The 20,984-nt window shown below is 39.8% G+C and overlaps 1 protein-coding gene across 5 annotated transcripts in view; it reads left to right on the top strand.

Moving 5' to 3' along the window:
* Nucleotides 1-20,322, top strand: part of LOC129534543 (uncharacterized) — a 29,721-nt gene extending 9,399 nt beyond the window's left edge. Inside the window, exons 1-5 of one of the 5 annotated variants that reach the window (XR_010134114.1) lie at nt 12,433-12,525; nt 16,628-16,755; nt 17,840-19,194; nt 19,669-19,832; nt 19,989-20,322. Coding sequence is in view for 2 of the 5 variants with exons in the window: in XM_063707274.1 (XP_063563344.1) it covers nt 12,444-12,525; nt 16,628-16,755; nt 17,840-17,992; nt 19,989-20,012 (387 nt within the window). In the remaining 3 variants the exon portion in view is untranslated. Of the gene's footprint in view, nt 1-12,432; nt 12,526-16,627; nt 16,756-17,839; nt 19,833-19,988 lie in introns of those variants that run through there. The other 4 variants (XR_010134113.1, XM_063707275.1, XM_063707274.1 and 1 more) reach the window with 4 other exon arrangements.
* The last annotated feature ends 662 nt before the right edge of the window (nt 20,323-20,984 follow it).

The following is a 20,984-nucleotide window of genomic DNA, read 5'->3' as shown; positions in this document are numbered from 1 at the left end:
AGGCATTGTTTGTTACTAGATACATTTTGTTATGTAAATGGAATGCAAATGAATTTTATGTTCCATATACCTGGGGTGCTGTGGAATCATTAATCATAGCTGTCTTCCCTACAGCTATGATTTCCAGCAAGTGTTAGCACTCCAGGTCTGCATAGCCCCCCAGAAAACATCTCATAGATAAAAAGAACATCATTCTCAACTCATGCTGATGGTAAAATTTTTCCAACATATTTTCCAACATATTTTCATTTAGTCTCCTAGGAAAGATCTTTTTCCAATTGTTTAGTGCAATGTTCTTTATTGCTAGCTACTAGGCTTCCGTCTTAGCTTAATGAAAGAAGAAGTTGGAAGATAAGTAATTTTTCACATAAGGAACAGCCTAGAAGCATATATGAATGGAAGCAATTTAGACCATATCCTTTCTTGTGATTTAGAGTAAAGCCTGGAAGACCCGGGTTGCTGTCTCTACAGCTGCTTCATGTTTTTTTCTTGATTGTTTATTTCTTAGATGAAGGAATCAATAAACTCCAATGGAATTCAAACAGAATAAATCTTACTGCCTGAATCACTCAATTCAGAGTAGCCTCCTGAGGATTTCACATTAAATGGTAGCCTTTTGTTCTATAAAAGAAAGTTAATTAACCTGTCTTGCAGCTTCTCAAGAAATGTCTAATTTGTTCCCTGAATGTGCCTTATACAGAAGTAAAAATGGTTTGCCAGTTCCCAAGTTCGTGGAGTTCAGTAAAACTCTCCATAACCTTATATTTTTTAAATATATATTTGCCTTGAACAATCTTTTTAACCATTTCTTCAGGACCTTTTTTTTCCTTTCTTCACTTTTTCTAGGCCGAAGATGATTGATGACTCTTCAAGTATAAAAAGGCATTACTTATCATATCAATAGGGACCATACATAGCAAATCTCTTGGTTCTTTGCTGGTTTTGCTGGGGTTAAAATATCCTGATCTTAATGAAGTAAGTGGCATTATTGTCCTAGTATTTGAAGTCTGAACAGAGATATTTTCTCTTTATGGTAATTCTAAAATTCAAATTAAAAATAAAACACGAGAAAGTTTAAAACCAAAATGAAATGAAAAGAAACAAATTTTAGAGATCAATCTTATTTTTTCTTTTCTTTCTTTCTTTCTTTTCTTTTCTTTTCTTTTTTTTTTGAGACAGACTTATCTCAAAAAAAGAGTTGTCTTTTCACCCAGGCTGGAGAGCAGGAGAGCAATGGTGCAATCTCGGCTCACTGCAACCTCTGCCTCCCGGGCTCAAGTGATTCTCCTGCCTCAGCCTAGAAGAAACGTTGGTCAATGCAGACATCTATAAAAGTTTATAAACATTTTCCCAAACAAAGCTGAAAATCTAGTACAAACACCGTCTTCCTAAGAGTTGCCTTCTGCCTGACTGAGATTTTGGTTGGGCACTGCTACTTACTGCTTCCCCAGGACAATCACTTACCTTAGTTTCAGAAAGTTTAGTAACCACAGGCTAGGTATAAGGAGTACTGGGGCTCCTAATGAGTGCATGTGTCTCCTCTTCTCCCTCCAGCACCACAGAAGTCATGCCAGTTACTAATGTTCATCACTGAACTAGTAAATCCCGGACGGAGAGCACAAATACTTCCAATTGACAGACTTATTTCTATGGCTACAGTCCTTTTCCCAAAGGATTGAAAAATGAGTGTGAAGATATAATTAAGTCCAATGTTATCTAGTCTTTTACCCTTGATCCTGGATCCTAAATAAAGCCTGGGACTGTGGGAGCAAGAAAGAGCAGTGTTGGTGCCCTACAGCTTGAAGCTGTGTGATTACTTTTGATTTCTCTGGCCTTATGATCTTACTTCAAGATGGTACCAGGTACTGCCAGGTGGACACTCAAAGTTGCACATGATATCTGTGTTTGAAGGCTGTCTAAATAGCCAGTCTCTTATCTTCTGCAGTCCCTCAGAATTCTGACTCAGAGGCCTGCTGAGTCAGAATTGTCTCTGGGATATCCATTAGACAAAACCAGTCCTAAAGGGGAAAACAAATGCAACATACAGAGACCATTAAAGAGAAAAACAAAAACAGAGAGCACATATATGAACAAATGGTAGCAGAGAAATAAAAATCCATGGGCAAGAACTGATTGGTTTACAACTCTTAGATGATCTTTTTATAAATAAAGAATGAGAGAAAGATAGCCCATGCTTGTTTTTTAAAAATTTGAAATGAACCCAGAGGATCTTAAAGTTTATTGCTTAAAACATTGACACTAAAGTTTACATATTAATGCATTTATAATTAATGTAAAAATGAGGGCTTAGTATTAACTAGGAATTTTTTTAATGTTCTGCATGAGGCTCAACTGAGTTTCAAACAGATGCCAAAATATGTGCCATTTCCTTATTAAAAATAACATTGTTTAGCCTATTGACATCATTCATACAACTGATGAAGACCATTTGCTACTGGGTATGTTCTGGATACTGAGATATTGTATAATTTAGTGCAGGTATTTATCTTCATGCCATATGAGTCTAGACCATTTTCTCTATATCTGCTTATTATTTTATTCCTTTCCATTAATATCATGATTTATGATATATGCTAAGAAGGTTAACTACTCCCAGTATTTCCCTGTTACTTGGCAATCTGGTAGTCTCCTTCCTCTGTCTGCCGGAGGCAAGGTACACCAGGAAGACAAGATTATTTTGATGTTCAGCAGTGGAAAGATGTATTTTCTGCATGAAAATTGCAACTCGCTTCTAACCAAGAAGAGTTTTTGTATTATCTGCAGAGTTGTTCATGTTATCATTAACTATTAGAAAATGCCATTTATTGATGGTGACTTGTTGCATTTCATTCAGATTTTGTAAAACTTAAAGAAACATCAATTATTTGAGATGTCAAATGATAAAAATGTAGCTTTGTATATAAAAGTAACTGTGAATGCTTTCTAGGCTTGAACAATAAAATCCGTTCAATTGGTCGGGTACAGGGACTCACGCCTGTAATCCCAGTACTTTGGGAGGCCATGCTGAGCAGATCACTGGGCCCAGGAGTTTGAGGTCAGCCTGGGAAACATAGTGAGACTCTATCTTTGCAAAAAATACAAAAATTATCCAGGCATGGTGGTGCGCACCTGTAGTCCCAGCTACTCAGGAGGGTGAGGTGGGAAGATCACCTGAACCCGGGGAGGTCGAGGCTGCAGTGAGTCATGACCATGCCACTGCACTCCAGCCTGGGTGACAGAGTAAGACCCTCTCTCAAAAAACCCCCGAAACTGTTAAATTATAGCAATCATAATTAATGATAGTTTTTATTATATAGTGTAATAACAGTTGTAGAAATGTAGAAAATTCAGAACAATACAAAGCAAAAATTACCTTTAATGTCATAGCCGAGGTCTGCAACTTCAAATATTGTAGGCTTGCCTTATGATATTTGCGACATTTATACATAACTTTTTAAAAATTGTGATCATACTGTGCATATGATTTTATAGATTCGTTGTAGAGTCAACATCTTCCCTTATTAAATATTCATCTAAAATATGATTATGAATAGTTATATAACAATTGAGCATGTGTTTGTACCATTATTTAATAATCTCCTACTAATACTTCCAAGGAATAAATAAAAAATATGAACTATTTTATACCTCATTCTAAGAAAATGTTTTACATAATTATGTGGGTTAGGAGTATAGTGATATATTAATATTTGAGTTATGTTTAGTTTTAATTCTTAATACATTAAGTATCAAAATAACTATCTCTATATCTGTGTGATTTCTTTGTTTCAGTATACTACACTAATATTTTTATAATTCGTCAGAATTTGTTCCAAGTACTATTAATTTTACTGTGGAGGTGGTGTTTAGTTTTTTCTTTTATAAAAGTATATTTTTTCTCTTTTATATATTATTCACAGTATAATATATAGTATATTAGATTATATTTTTCTTATGTATATGTTTATATTTTTCTTATGTATATGTATATGTTTATATATGTATACACAATACACACATACACACACACACACGTATATTTCCTGAGGAGGATAGGCGTGAGAGTAGTTAAGCAATGCTTTAAATGTTTGTTTTGTTGATTTTTCTGTTTGTTGATGTTTTGTTTTTGTCTTTTCATAATGAAGAGAATCTGCCATTTGAAGGTTATCAGGTACATTACTGCCTTCATTAGGATGGAGACCTCTGTCACTTTGATACAGGTGTCTTCCTTTGGGAAATTCAGTGGAGTGGTGTCCCTTTGATAATATAAACACAGTTAATTCTTGTTACTTGTGGTAGCTATGTTTTCTGAAGTCACCACAAATACTGAATTACCAAATACCGAACCATTGCTTCTAGGAGAAATACAGGATTAGATCCCTGAGAGTCTGGTCAAAACATTTTTGCAAAGTGACCAATACTTGCTGTTCTTTTATGTGTGTTTCTGTTTAAAGACAACTTATTTAATATATATTGATTCAGTAACATTGAACTCATAGCCAATAACACTGACTCATGCCTGAAGTTTATCCAACATTTTTTTCTCCATAAGCTACATCATAGTCTTCTTGTGCTTAGCAATGCTAGACAGAACTTCATCACTGTGCTTGAGGGGCATTATAAACAGCAAAATCACCAAGAAAAGGCACAAAAATGAAAAAATGTGACACTAAATAGAATGCAAAAAGGACACTTATTTTCAGTATAAGAACTGAAACAAGAAGGCACAGTACTGCCTTGTTTGTTCTCAGCTGAAACATGTGACTCACGTATTTGCTGCTCTGGGCATATCTGTGAATGACTGAGAAAGCTCCAGGAGTACTGATTTTGGGGTTACAAATAAATGTTATCCAGTAGAAAATTCACAAATATGAAATCTGGGAACAATGAGGATTGACTGTATTAGGAAAGAAGGTTCCCACTGACATATGGAAAGGGTTCGGTAAACTCCTCTGCGGTCTTACCCTTTAAATCTGCCTTTTCTAGTACTTCTTAGGATGCAGATCTAGTAATTAGAAAATTTGTGCATATTTACAAATTTCTTTGGCACAAAGAATTTTCTGGATATAAAAGGATGGAGAAGTCCTTATTCTTTCCTTATTGTGGAGGAATATTATTCAACTTTATCTTATGGATGGCTAATGATTCCAATTGAGCTTATCTGGCGGGAAATTTGAGTGGGGCTCCTGAAGAATTCATCATAGGGTTTTCTGAACTACTAATCTGTGCTCAATAGGGAACTCCTTGTTTGACATGGAAGAGGAGTCAGTTTTGAATAGAGTAGTTGAGTCTGGCCTTGTAACGGCAGAACCAGCTTAAACCTATGAACCATTTTTTAAGTTGTTACAGGTGGCACAGAGCCAAGACTGAAAGTCATGTAGCCCTGGCATGTGGAATGAGAGACAGCTTTAACCTTCTGGTTGTTAACACCACCAGCATGGCAGATTAGCTATACCGGAATCATCTGGGACTAGTTAGAGACGCTATAAAAGCTTACCCCACCTCCAGAGCGGGAGAAAGATTTGGGTTTTGGTTCCTGTCTCCTTGCCAGTCAACTTGCAATACAGCTTTTTTTTTTTTTCTTTTTCCAAAAGCCAGTGCCATATTATTGGCTTCTATGTGTCGGCCAGTGAGGCCATTGCTCGGTGACAGCCTTTCTGATCTAGCCACCATAGTGTGGAGGCATCCACTGAGAATGATGACCACGTGAATGTAAACAAGCTATGAGCCACAGCTGTGGCACCCAAGGTCATGGCACGATTTTTTCTGGAGTATAGCATTTAAGGGATGGGATTGTTCTTCCTAAATTAGCTATTATAATCTTTGAAGCCTTAAAAGCAGCAGACTTCACTGAAGTCTCCTGGTATCCTTCTTGAATCACTGGCCAAGATTTCCTGCTTCTGCCCAAACACATTTTGGAGTACTCCTGAGGCTTGGTGCTGGTAACATCCATGATAATTGTTGCAGATTTATTTTCTCTTTTGGGAGGTGGGAGTTGTTTTCAGCAGAATCCATCAATTTTCTTAGATTTTTGTGTGATCTTACCTCCCCTTTCTCTGCTCAAACTTTAATTGTTTGAATGCCTGGAACATAACCTCGGGTCCATGTCTTCATGATCTCTTTCTCCCCAGTGATTTGGATCTAGGACTCTCAACTAGATCTAAACGGACTGATCTCTTGTGTTCCCATCTCCACATAAAACTGCTTACTGTGCATCTTGGCTTAAATAAGGTATTTAAAACCAAAACTATCCAAATAAAACCTTATTTCTACAGTCTCCACTCACTCTTGTTTCTTTCCCTGTGTTTCTTATCTTAGTAAAAGGCATCACCATTCATCCAACTGCTCAAAACCAGAAAAATTGGGAGTTATCCTTGTTTCCTTTCTTTACTTCATGCATTGTTTCCAAATCCTCAGTAAGTTCTGTCATCCTGTGAAATGCGCCCAGAAGTATCCATTTCTCTCTATCCCCACTACTAGTATCTTCTTTTTTTTGAGACAGAGTCTTGCTGTGTCGCCCAGGCTGGAGTGCAGCGGCCCCATCTCTGCTCACTGCAAGCTCCGCCTCCCAGGTTCATGCCATTCTCCTGCCTCAGCCTCCCCAGTAGCTGGGACTACAGGCGCCCGCCACCGCGCCAGGCTAATTTTTTTTTGTATTTTTAGTAGAGACGGGGTTTCACCGTGTTAGCCAGGATGGTCTCGATCTCCTGACCTCGTGATCCACCCGCCTTGGCCTCCCAAAGTGCTGGGATTACAGGCGAGAGTCACCGCGCCCGGCCCCCACTGCTAGTATCTTATCCCAACCGCCATGATTTCTTGCCAGGATGATCTCAATTGCCTCCTACTGGCTATTCTGCTTTCACTCCCTTTTGCCTCCTTCTACCAGGTACACAAGAATGATTTTTAAAATGTTGGGTCATATTACTCCTGTTTCACTCTCCCCCTTTTTTTAAGAGACGGGTGTCTCACTCTGTCACCCCGGCTGGAGTGCAGTGGTGCAATTACAGCCTTAAACTCCTGGGCTCAAGAGATCCTTCCACCTCAGCCTTTTGAATAGTTGAGAGCACAGGCATGTGCTACCATGCCCTACTTTTTTTTTTTTTTTTTTTGGTAGAGACAGGGTCTCCCTATGTTGCCCAGGCTGGCCTTGAACCCCTGGCCTCAAGCAATTCTCCTGCCTTGGCCTTCCAAAGTGCTGGAATTATAAGCATAAGCCATGGTCCCGGCTTTGGTTAAACTCTTCTAATGGATCAAATAAATTATTTAAATATTGCTTTCTCAGCAAGGCATTTTCTCATCACCTTTTCTAATGTTGTATGCCCCCTTCAGCACTGTTTATCACACTATCACTTTATCCTCTTTATCAACTCACTTCCATCAGGATGATCTTGTGTATTCTTGTTTATTTGTATATTGACTATTTCCTCCACTACAACATAAATGTAGCGTGCGTGCCTTTTTTTGTTCAGTAGAATATCACAATGCCTTAGCATAAGTCTGAGAAGGTAGTCGCTTTTAAACAGACAATTGCGAATTAGTGAAAGAAAATCTTTCTTTCAGCTCAGAGCAAAGCTGTTCTGGTTTTATGGGAAGAACGGAGGGAGCGGTTAGTTGTAATGGTAGAGAGACCCTCACTCGAACCTTTCTTCCGGTTCCTCCTGAGGCTTCTCAGAGAACAACTTGAAAATCTGGAGCACTGTAGGGAGGGGAGAAGCCAGAAGACAGAGCTGCCTTGGTCAATAATCTTTAAAATAGTTTTAAAACATCACTGTGATAAATCTGTTGTATTGGTCAGGGTTCTCTAGAGGGACAGAACTAATGGAATAGAGATATATACAAAGGAGAGTTTATTAAGTGTTAACTCACATGATCACAAGGTCCCACCATAGGCCGTCTGCAGGCTGAGGAGCAAGGATAGCCAGTCCGATTTCTAAAACTGAAGAACGTGGAGTCTGATGTGCAAGCAGGAAGCAGCCACCACAAGAGAAAGATGTAGGCTGCGAGGCTAGGCCAGTCTCTCTTCAAATTTTTCTGTCTTCTTATACTTTAGCTGAGCTGGCAGCTGATTAGATTGTGCTCACCCAGATTAAGGGTGGGTCTGCCTTTCCCAGCCCACTGACTGGAATATTAATCTCCTCTGGCAACACCCTCACAGACACACCCAGGAGCAATACTTTGTATCCCTCAATCCAATCAAGTTGACACTTAGTATTAACCATCACATTAGTAAAAATAGTAGCCAGGGTCTATTCATGGTTTTATACATTACTTGCAAAATGCCTTTCATTGACACAGAAGCCTCAAATAGTAACAAGCAAACAACTAAAAACTTCCTTTGCTGAGCCAAAACATCTTTGGTAAATAGTTTTGTGATAGGTATTTGAATGTTGCTTGGGAGGGCTATCAGCCAGGCCACTAGCAAACAAATTCTCAAGCCAACTAGGAAAGTCTCTAAAAGTGGGTAGGCAATAACATTGGGAAAACAAATTGTAAGCGTGGTACTGTTTTCTGGCATCAAGTTATTGGTTTTGTCACTAAAATAGTAAACAATTCACTTCCCAAGAAGTTGTCTGGTTTAGAAAATTGCATGTAATAAATTTCTTATTCTGAACATTAAGAAAGCAATAAATAATTTTAAGAAATTATTTTTTCCCGTTATCCAAAAATATATAACAAATATTTTCTTTAAAAATATTGATTTGTAGGGCTACCTTTCCCAAAATATTCATACGTCTTGACCTTGCCTGGAATAAATGCATGATATTCTCAAGGGAATATATCTCATTTGACAAAGCCCACCACACTCCTCCAACCATAATGACATGTGAATCCTGTACAGATGGCTAGACTCTCTCACAAGCCCCAAAGCTCTATTGAATTCTTGCCTTAATGAAAGAATAATTGCTTTAGACTGTAAACTTCCTGATTGCTCTAGTGGAGATGATACTTAGGATGAGAAATCAAATATTTTTCAAGGCATTTGATTTTTTAATCAAATTTTAATTATTTAAAATTTATATTTAAATATTTTGAAATAATGTTTTCACTTAAGTATTACAACTCCAAGAATAGGACAACAGGTTTTGGAAAACAGACCTGTGCCTTGTAAGCATAGGCACAATGCAAATGTTGATTTGTTGACAGCTGAAAGTAGGAAAAAAGAAGGAACCGAAAAAGGACCAACGCTTGGTATTAGTCAGGACTTTTTAGTACAAATTCAGAAACCTCATATCACACTAACATGTATTATTATAAAGGCATTTATTGGCTCATAACTGAAACACCCAGCAGTACACCTGGCTTCAAACACAACTGGAATTGGGGGCACAAGGGATGTCACCAGGTTCAGTTTCTCTCTATCTCAGCTTTTCTTGCTCTATGGTGACTTGATTCCCAGCTCCGCTTTGCAGAGCTTAGACAGCTTCCAGGCTCACACTGTTTTTACCATTATCTGTGTGAGTGGAAAATAGTACCTGCCTCTTCCTGGACTGTATTCGCGAAAGTGTCGGTGGGTCTTACTGGCTTTCTCTGAGCCAGTCACTGCAGCCTGAGAAATATCACAGATCAGAAAGGACTGCTAAGATCTAGGAGAGTCCAGCCATATGTAGGTCAAAGTTACAGGACAGGGACTCAGGTCCAGGGAAGAAGATCCAGTTCCTGCCCCACTGATAGAGGCAGCCTGAATTTGGGCAAGTTTCTTCATCTCTCTCAGCTTCATTTCTTCTTGGATAAAAATTCCTAGTTTATAACGTTTGGAGGATTAAATGAAATAAATAAAGCACCTAACAGAACAGTAGACTCTCAATACATTTTAAAGATGATTTAATTTTTATTCTATTTCTTTTCTGGCCTTTGAGTCCAGTCACTGCATCGGCATCAATGACCACTGTCACCACTAGGTGGCAATCATGTGATGGAAGGTAATGGCCTGACTTTCTGGCCAGTGAAAAATTAAGAATTGGCTGAAACCTGACAATTGGCAGTGAGAGGAAAGCGTGGGGGACTGTGAGTCCAATTCCTGCTGCACTGAAACCACGCTGTGTGACCTTCATCAAGGTCTGAATTGATCTATAGCCTGGATTTCCTCAAGTAAAACTTGGAGGCCAATTCAGTCTTCATTTGTCTATAAAATCTTTTGAATCTGTAAAAAGAGAATCTTATAGAGTAATAACTGTGACCGTAATCTCAAAAGCCAAAAACTGTTCAACAGTCTTGATTGTTAATATATAGTTTAAAAATATGATTGTATGAAGCATAATCCATTCATTTATTGCTAAGTTTTAGCTACCCCAGGGATCCAAAAAGAGTTCATGCAATTTTGTAAGGTGACTAATGGGCCCGCAGAGATGCTGTCAAGTTATACACAGCTCAGAAAATCATCCTCTGAGGCATGCAAGTCAGAAAACTCAATATTAAAAAAAGTCATACTGAGCAGCTTCAAAAGTATTTTTCCGCCATGTAATTATGTTTTAATGTTAGGTTCTTAAAATCACTTGGAAAAGAAGAAGAAGCTTAAAAAATTTCAGGTCTGAAATGTGTTAGAAGTATCTGGAGCAGCAGGAGGATGAATCAGGAAGTGACATTTAATTGGGTTTAAGAACAAAAATGATGACTCTCCACTTTTGCATGAATCAAGCCTTTATAACAAAGTTGAAATAAGATGATATGATAAAAATTAGCATTTATCTGATATAATACATTGGGGGGATATTGTATTTTCTTAATATGAAATTCTTTAGTATAAGGAAGTTATGTGCTGGTTCCATCTTGATTAGTATAAAAATCCTTGTAAAAGGAGAACCAATTGAAATTCCAGGGGTGTCCACACATTTCTTCATTCCATGGAGATGTGGAACAGCCTAGTCTAAATACTTGACCTTTATTTCTCAGCACGCTCTTTTTTTTAGGATAAAGCCTCCTGAATTCTTAAACCTGGAAGGTAGGGGCGAGGATTTGTTGGTGGCGTGTGGATCAAATGAGTTCAGGTTTTCTTTATCCTTTATAAATCTCAACTTTGCTTTACACAGTGCCTTATCAGAGGGGAGAGATCATTAAGGTATATATGTGGGGTTTTTTATTTGTTATTTTTTTGCTGCTATAGAGGTATCTGAAAGAATGAGGACTGTTTTGCTTTTACCTCTCTATTTTTCCCTTCTCTATTTAAAGGAGGTAGCCAGAACCTTTGCCCTCTGGGTGGTTTGTTGTGAGGTCAGAGCAGAAAGCCCTGACCTTTAAGGTTCCTTTAAGGCTTAAGATGCAGCATGCTGCCTGTGCCCCCAGTTTCTGATTCAGCAAGTCTGGGATGGAGTTCAAGAATCAAGAATTGGCCTATATATATAAACTTTAAGTTCTGGGATACACGTGCAGAACGTGCAGGTTTGTTACATAGGTATACACATGCCATGGTGGTTTGCTGCACCCATCAACCGTCATTTACATTAGCTATTTCTCCTTCTAACTGTAACTATCCCTTTAATACCGACGCTGCAAGCCAGGACCCACGTGCTGAGAACTACTGCATTAAGGTAACTGCTCCTCCTGGCCACCTGGAAACCTACCTCCCTTCCCTGAAACCTGAGCTCACTGAGAGGGCTGGCACGTGCGGGAATGGGTCAATGAGTTTGTCCAGGGAACATGGAAGCTTTGAAATGGGAGGAAGGGACATTCCCAAAGCCCATTTCTTGGCACTGCCCCCAGTCAAGCTGCTACTCAGGTGAGAATGCGGCTTGAAGGGAAGCAGCTTGGTGCAGAACCAGGAGAGCCAGCCGCCTCAGTTGGAGCCTCGGAATGAAGATTCAGAGCACCCTGGACCCACTGAGAGACTTGCTCATTTTCTGGGCACCAAATAATCCTCCCAATTTTTAGGTAAACCCAGGGAGGAGGAGAGGAAACAAATAATGAAGATTGAATTTCTTGCAATTCAGTGATAGGGGATGGCAGCCATATTGAATTTGATTTGAAGAAAATAGGTATTTCCTGCCTACCCAACTTTCAGTAAATGCCACACCAACTACATGAATTTCTGGATTAAAACATACAATCTACATATATTAATATTTGTGGCCTTAATACAAGTTCTACCCTTGCCGTGGCTCTGTATTCACTTGGCAGGGAGGGGCAGAGCTTATAAACTGAGCTGTGCAAATCTCACCCTTGTTCAACCATGTCTTGCTGAGCAGGCACATGGGGGCTGAAACCTAATCAGGCTGAGAGAAAAGGGTGACGTTTGCTAATTTTCTAATGTACCCACATAACTCCTGCATAATCTGACACCATATGAATATATCACACTTAAGGCATTTTCTCATTGACTTCTACGTGGTTTCTACTTTTCATTGCTATAACAAATATCCTAATACGTTTCTCCTGCACTTGTGGGTTTTTTTGAATTAGATACCTGAAATTTTGACTTGATTTTTTTTTTTCTTACAGAAATTCTGTCAATGGGACATGCATGTGAGTTTAGAAGCAATTCTTTCTTTAATATGCAGAGGCTTCTGGGAGTGCTCAGGCCATCAACCAAAGGTGTTCATTAGCCCATACAAGCTGCTTTCCTCAATTTCTAGATGAGATATACTGTTATGAGAAAATGGAAGAAAAATTACGGGAGAACAAATGGGGAATTGCTAAGATATGTACATCTGTAGTGAGGAGAGGAGTTGGGGCTTGGGGGCAGGGGTGAAGTGCCTAGCCACTTAAATGACATAAGGCACTGATTTCCTGAGTGTTGAGTAAAGGGATGTTAGAAGATAGAAAATTGCCAAGGATTAGTTTGTAACTCAAAATTATAGCTCAGTCCAATCCCATTTCCCACTAAGAGAGGGAAACATCTTTGTCTCCCTCTTCTTTCCCCTCTCCCACAGGAGTAGCTGACTCCTCCCTGTTCCAGGACCCAGGGCTCAGGCTGACTTGTGTTAAGCTTCCATCTGGGTTAAACAGATTTCAGGAAGATCACGTGGAAAATTAAATGCCACTGCAGCATTGTTTCTATAGGAAATGAGTTTCTCTTTGCAAAAAATTATTTGCTTTCGGTACACAACCACTTATCATAACGAGGGAGCCTGTCTGTGCTTATAAAGCTTAAATTTGAAGGACTCCAGTTATCTTAATTTAAAATTAAAATAGCCTAATTTGAGAAGAAACCATGTTCTTAAATTTCCAATAGATGTTCCAATATGTATTTACTGCAATTTCTATGTTGGGGTGGTTTGTTGTCATTTTAAAAGTGAGGAGGCTGGAACACTATAATATGTCCTGTCTTCTTTTTGCCTGTTAAACAAGGCGAGCTAGGGCAGCTTCTCAAAAGGCTCAAGAGGCACAGTCAGTGATCTCAGGCCACCCTGGATGGCGGGAGGCCACGAGAGGGGGCTTGCACCACCAGCTGCAGGGAATTGTCAAATTCCTGACCTAGTTTTTGAAACTATTCAAGGAGAAAGCAGGGACACAAATACTAGCTCTAGCCTCGTTCAATGAGACCACATTCCTGTTTTCATTTCACTTTAGCCGCATTTGTTCGAGCAGCAGGTGAAGCGCCTTTCAAAAGACTGTCATCTCCAAGGGAAGTCATCTGTTTTACATTAATTGTCCATTAGTCTCCAAGCCTCCATCCATTAAAGTCCTCAGCCACTCATTACGTATATTGTGCAGGAGTCCTGCTGTCAGCTTTTCAATGCAGAGCTGTTTTTCTGCATCTGACTTAATTGCTCTTAGTGCCTGTTCCTTTGAGAGAGCCTAGAGCGTACCAATTAATGCTAACTTTTTTTCCTTGGTAGGTTGAACAGATAAGCCATGGTGAGGCCAGTTCAGCTGCTATTTACTCGAATTTATTAGAGACCCTTCTGCCTTAAGCTCACACAGTGGGTAGTTTACATCAGTACTGCCCTGTTTGCCTGATGACTCCTGGATATGTTTTGAATGGACTTAATTTTCTATAGTGAAAATGCTCCATAAATTTACAATCTATCCATGTTATTTTGATGAGGGGTTTAAATTCCATTTGCTCCTGATTAGTTTAAACATGTAATTTTTAAATGCATGTGGCATTCTAAACAACAGCTTGGATGAAATTGACTTTGTTGATGGAAAAATTAAGCTTTCATCCTTTCAAATGACAGCTCGAGGGGTGGCCGTACAATAATTTAATTACCGTAGCTTCCTTAATTACAGCCGACTCACCTACCTTTAGCTCCATTACCGTTTTCCTTAATAAACATGAATAAATGGAGGAAAAACAAAAATTAAGAAAACCAATCTTAGAGTAGCTTTTATAAAATTTTGATAGGCATAGTGGCAAATACAAATATGTGAGACTCAGAGAAACATATTAACCCCTTCAACTCTAAAAGAACTAGAAAAACCACAATTTTGTTTTTTTCCTTTTTAAAATTGTACCATAGTCCCATTTATTAATACTAAATTTTATATTTTATTAATATTCAAAATATCCAATCAATATAAATTCCTGTCAAGATATGGTAATATATCTATAAATTCAGATTCTGAGTAATGACTTGATATTAATTGAATTTATTGCAGGTTTTTAAATCTTTACTACAGTTTAATTCCATCCTATAACTAAGTTTGTTAACAAATGGCCCTGTTAATATATAGTTAAGTACCTGTGTATTGATTTGCTTAATTACATCTAAACAATACCAAAAAATAAAAACCACACAGATGCACCCAGACTGATTTAAATTGCAGGATATCATGAAAATTAAAGACAGACGTCTGTGTCTTATTTCCTGAGGATTGTTGGGGAAATATGCACTTTTGGCATAAGCAAACTACTTAGAACAAAAATAGCAACCATTCTGGGAAACATTTACATTAGGTGAAATCTGTCTCTGAGGCTGTCTGCCTTCCACCCAAGAGCTCCCTGACCTGGCAGCGTCCCCTCTCCTCTCTATTCTCTCCCCTTCCTCAGCTGGAGGCCAGTCGTGTATCTCATATCACATGGCCCTGGTCAGTAACAAGGCATTATTAGCAAAGACAGCTATTTAGAGGTAGGGTTTTGAACTCTCTGAGGATTATCATTTTCTTCATCTTCACTATCTTCATCCTCATCTTCAATCGACAGTTTTGAGAGCAGACTGTGTACAGAGCATGGAGAGCCACTGAAGTTGTTCCCCTGTCCCCAAAATAGTAACCTTTATCATCTAGATGAATGAGCTCCTCTGATAAATTCTACAAGTATTGTTTCTGCTTCATGGGCATTGAGAGTGGCCTCCTCCATCTTTACAGAAGGAAATTATCACCTCCAAGTTAGACTAGTTTATTCCTAGAAAATTCCTTCAATACCCCCTCATCTGTAGGATATTCATTTAAAAATCCTATCAGCTTTTTTCTCAACAGTTTTCAGGAAGAGAGCTTTGGAAAATACTAAAATATCAGTCTAACAAATTCAAAGACATACATTAGGGCTTTTAAAACCTCATACACTTCCCCTTGGCCTCCAGGATAATGCTCCTTAATCCTAATTAGCTTTTACAGCATGATTAGTGTTTGCCAATGATGATTAGAGGTGCCAAATTCACCAAACCAATTAGTAGCAGAATTGTAGGATCCTGGTGCGGCTTTATTTTGATTCTGATTCACGTTTTACATCATCTTTGTCGCTGCCTCATTTGTCCAAGATAGCAATGCTTCTATATTTCTGTGTTCTCATTTTGACTGTAGTGTTTTGATTGAGAGTCTGGAATGTTGTTCACACAAGGGGAATCGTGCCCAAAAGAATATTACTTCTAAGGTCTTCACTCAGGAGTTTAGTCATGTACTTGTGCTGCCTTTGTATTAAAACCCTTCTGATTATGGTTGAATCTGTTCCCCACCTCTGACAGATACACCATAGGGTGACCCCTAATGAGTCATGCTCTTAATCCCCTTGCCATGAATGTGGGTGGAAATCATAACTTGCTTTTAACCATAAGATACAACAAAAGTAAGGAAATACCACTCCTGTAATTATATTTATGGCAAAGTCGAAGGGACTTTTTTCAGGTATAATTAAGATCCCTAATCAAGTGACTTTTAGTTAAACAAAAGAGCATTTACCCTCAGTGGGCCTGGCCAAATCAGTGAGCTTTTTAAAAGAGGGTCCAGGCCTTCCCTGAAGTTCGAGACCTGAAGCAGTAAAGACTCTTATTTCTGTTGCTGGCTTTGAAGAAGCAAGCTGCCATTAATTCTACAGTCATAAAGACATGAATTCTGCCAACAACCTGCAGGAGCTTAGAAGCAGATCCTAGCATTTCCATTGCATCCTCCAGATGAGAATGCAATCCACCTTGATTTCAGCCCTGTGAGACCCTGAGCAGAGAACCCAGTTATGACATGCCCAGATTCCTGACCCACAAAAACTGTGAGATAACAAATGGGTATGGTTTTTAGGCCATCAAATGTGTGATTATTTATTATGCAGCAATAGGAAATTGATGCACCACTCTTGCAATAAAGATACTTTATTATCCAGTATCCCATATATCGTTTTTAAATAAGTAGATCATTATACATGAACTCCACACAAGGGCTTCTTATACTTTGTTGTTAGAAAACTTACCCAAGTCACATCTCAGGCTCTAGAGATGACTTACCATGTAACCCTTATGTTTCCTATCGACTTTACTGTTAGATAAACTACAAGATTTGGTGCCCAGCATGAAGAATAGTTCCTTTCAAGTACCTGTATGTCCCGAATGTATTCCTTCCAGTGGGTTCTTGGTCTTGCTGACTTCAAGAATGAAGCCTTGGACCCTCGTGGTGAGTGTTACAGTTCTTAAAGATGGTGTATCTGGAGTTTGTTCCTTCAGATGTTCAGATGTGTCCAGAGTTTCTCCATTCCAGTGGGTTCGTGGTCTCCCTGACTTCAGGAGTGAAATCGCAGACCTTTGCAGTGAGTGTTATAGCTCTTAAAGGTAGTGCAGACCCAAAGAGTGAGCAGCAGCAAGATTTATTGGAAAGAGCAAAAGAACAAAGCCTCCACAGGTGGAAGGGGACCGGAGTGGGTTACCTCTGCTGGCTTGGGTGGCCAGCTTTTATTCCCTTATTTGGCCCCGCCCATGTCCTGCTGATTGGTCCATTTTACAGAGTGCTAATTGGTGCATTTACAGTCCTTTAGCTAGACATGGAGTGCTGATTGGTGCGTTTATACAGAGTGCTGATTGGTGTATTTACAATCCTTTAGCTAGATACAGAGCACTGATTGGTGCATTTTTACAGAGTGCTGATTGGTGCATTTACAATCCTCTAGATAGACAGAAAAGTTCTCCAAGTCCCCATTCGACCCAGGAAGTCCAGCTGGCTTCACCTCTCACCTGGACACATCTGTCCTTTGGCTACCTTTACATCAGTGGTTCTTTAACATTTTGGTCTCAGGGTTTCTTTACATCAAAAATAATTGAGGACCCAAAGAAACTGTGTTTATTTGAGTAATCTTTATCATCTACTACATTAGAAATTAAAATGGGACGAATTTTAAATCATGAGAATGCACAGGCACACATTCCGTTAGCAGTCAATAACATCGTCACTCAGCATGGGAAAACCCACGGGTTGCTTGTGAAAGAGTGAAAGAAAAACACGAGGTAACATCATAGTATTATTACAAATTGACCTTGCAGATCTGAAAGGTCTTGGGAACCCCTAGAAATCACACTTTGAGACCACATCTTGAAAACCATTGCTTTATGTTTTTAGCATTTTTTTTGTTTTATATTGCATTAAATTTTATTAAGCCAACTTACATAAGTTTATAAAATATATGAGGTAAACTTTTTTTAAAAAATGAAAAAGGCAAAATACTAGCTATGTAATTGTGCTATTTATTCCCCCACCTGCCCCACAGATATGTGCTCACCCTTCTCTGCTCAGCTCTGTGCCTGGGAGGCTGACCTCTACAGACTGCATCACCAGGCTTCCACCCTCTGGCTTCCAGATGGATTTGGCCAATGGGCAGCACCAGTGGGAAAGGAGAGGACAGGAGGAGAGACAGGCTGAGGTCATGTATTTATCCCCCTCTTCCCTACCCCATGACAGTTCTGACAGGCAGCCCCTCTGTTTCTCCAGCTCTCAGCTGAGCTCCCGTAACAAGCTTCCTTCTCTTTCCCCTTCAGGGTTGGGGTGGCAAGAGCCACCACCTGGGTGTCTCACTATATCTTGTTGGCTTCCCTAATCCTGCCTACATTAATCAGTTTTTTAAATTTCAAACTCTCTTGATGCTTCCATTTGTTTCCCGAGGAATCCTGGCTAATGGAGCAAGCTTGGACACATTCCTTCATTTCACAGGTCCTCAGTTTATTTCGCTGTAAAATGAAGGGCCTGAGCAGCCTTTCCCAAAGTGGATTCTGCACATCAGTCTCACCATATTCCATTTTGTATTCTGTGGTCAAATATGTTTGGGAAACACTGAATATAATGTCCCCTTTTGGAGAGCCACAATTTGTGGCACCGTATCAACAACTCTGAGAGGTCCTGAAGTAGATACACCTGTTTTACCCTGTTTAGTTCAGCATTTCCCAAATATAGTTAACAATGGAACCACTGTTTTTTGCTTGTTTGCTTTTGCAGAAAACCCTAATAACATAGAGAAAACACCAGATCAAGTTGGGCCATGTATGGCATTGTCTTATTCTGTGGAAAGGTATTCATTGCATATTTTTGAATATTTTCTGGTGGCCCCTCAATCCTGAGGTCTAAAATTTCCCACCCATGTGGCTCAGCTTGCTCTAGGCACAATAATGGAATTCTATTTCTGTGACCTCAGTACAATGTTGAGCTTCTCTTCTGACCATGACTTTGTCATGGTAAAGAAGTATCCCTCTAATTAAGATCAGGATTGAAAATAGGATTCCAGGAATAGCTGAATACACAATACACATTTACATACAGCACAATTGCATCCAAGCCCCGTGGAGTGTGGTGGTGCAAAGTAAGGTGTGAATCCCACTGAAACTTTCTGAAAGTGTGTGGTTGTCATGAACAACACTGACAAATCTCAGGCCCTCCTTGCTTCCTGTTACAATAAATAACTACCTTTTCTTCTTTTTCTTTTGGAGACAGATTGGAGTGCAGTGGCACGATCTCAGCTCACCGTAGCCTTGACCTCCCAGGCTCAAGAGATCCTCTCACCTCAGCCTCCTGAGTAGCTGGGACTACAGGCACATACCGAATGCCCAGAACATTTTTTTCTTGTGAGGGCTGGTGGGTAGAGCCTGGGTCTCTCACTATATTGCCTGCGCTGGTCTTGAACTCCTGGGCTCAAATAATCCTCCTGCCTTGGCCTCCCAAAATGCTGAGATTATAGACGTGAGCCACTGTGCCCAGCCAGTAACTACCATTTTGATCAGATCATTTCTAGAGAAATATATATCCCCTCCTGATTTTCTATTGTCAAAGCCCCAGTATCAGGCACTCATCCCTTTCCAATGTGGCACAAAGCAGGGGGCTTACCCCACTTCCAGGGCTGAATCCTGGCTGAACTAAGCCCATTTGTATGGCCCCATTCTCTTTCCAATAATAGGTTTAGGGGTGGGCTTGTGACTCATTTCTAGCCAGTGGGACATGCAAGAGAGGTGGAATGCTGGGAGTTTAGAGGGAGAGTTTTCTCTGTTTCTGAAAATACAAACACCAGAAACCATGCTCCCTTTTTGGCACCCAATGGTATTTTGTTTCTAGATGTGTTACTTAGGAATGTGGCAGCTGTCTTGCCTGCACAGGGAGGACAGCGTCAAAATAGAACTGATGCTGAGGACAGCAGAGGAGAGGACAAGACAAACCTGGGTGGATGGCGTCATGGGGCCTCTGATTGTTCCTGCATCCATTCCATGTGGTTTAAACCAGTTGAGTCAGCATTTTCTGTCTTGAATCCCAAATCTTTATAAATGACAGGTATACCTTTTAATGGAACTATTCATGGCCTCAAATTCTTCCCAGATATACCCTGTGAGTGTTCAGGAAGCAGCAGAAAATTAAACACTACATTTCTTCATTCACAGGCCTCCCTCCTCCTGTGTCCCTGACATACAGTGACAGTGCTGCCCTGCAGGATGGCATATCAGAGAGCTCAGGATGGATGCAGTCAAGGACGACAGCCCATGTCCAAAAAAGCTGCCTGCTGAACATTTGCCCAGCAGATTTTAGAAAGAAAGGAAACATCTTCGTGATTTTCTTGCCTCCAGAAGATTCCCTGATCCAATCTTTCCTTGGCACAAACTTTTAGTTATTGTGTTTACATATACATTTTATATATGTGTGGTCATTATTGTACCTGTTTTATTTGGGGACTTTATCTTGATGTGTGTTATACCTAATACACTGCAATATAAATTATGTAATTATGTGCTTTTTTTTTGAGATGGAGTCTCGTTCTGTCACCCATGCTGGAGTGCAGTGGTGTGATCTCGGCTCACTGCAACCTCCACCTTCTGGGTTCAAGTGATTCTGCTGCTTCTGTGTCTCAAGTAGCTGGGACTACAGGCGCCTGCCACCACACCCAGCTAATTTTTTTTTTTTTTTTAAGTAGAGGTGGGGCGTCACCATGTTGGCCAGGCTGCTTTCGAACTCCTGACATCAGGTGATCCACCCACCTCAGCCTCACAAAATCCTGGATTACAGGCATGAGCCACCACACCCGCCCTGTGCTTTCAATAAGTACTTTCTCACTGCTTACTGACTGATACCCCTAGCTTTTGTATCATGAGGAAAAAGAGGCATAAGAGAATGAATCCCTGGCCCCAGTATCAGTCAGGATTTAATCAGAAAACAGAAGCCATGCTAGGTTTTTGATGAGTTGGAGAGAGTTGAAAGAGGAATTAAGGCTTGCACAACCATTAGAAGGGCTGGGTAAGGAAAGGTCAAAAGGTTGCTCTTAGGGCATCCGAAATGCAGAGATCTCAAGAGAAATTGGGGCTTCTGTTGTGATCAAGTTGCCCATAGCAGGTGCTTCTCAGGAGGACCCTGAGAAGCTGAGGCTCTGAGTAACCGCCTATAGC

This window comes from Gorilla gorilla, chromosome 5 (genome assembly GCF_029281585.2).
Source record: "Gorilla gorilla gorilla isolate KB3781 chromosome 5, NHGRI_mGorGor1-v2.1_pri, whole genome shotgun sequence".
Lineage (NCBI taxonomy): Eukaryota > Metazoa > Chordata > Mammalia > Primates > Hominidae > Gorilla > Gorilla gorilla.
Note: the sequence above shows the minus strand (reverse complement) of the source record. Positions and strands in the feature narration are given on the sequence as shown.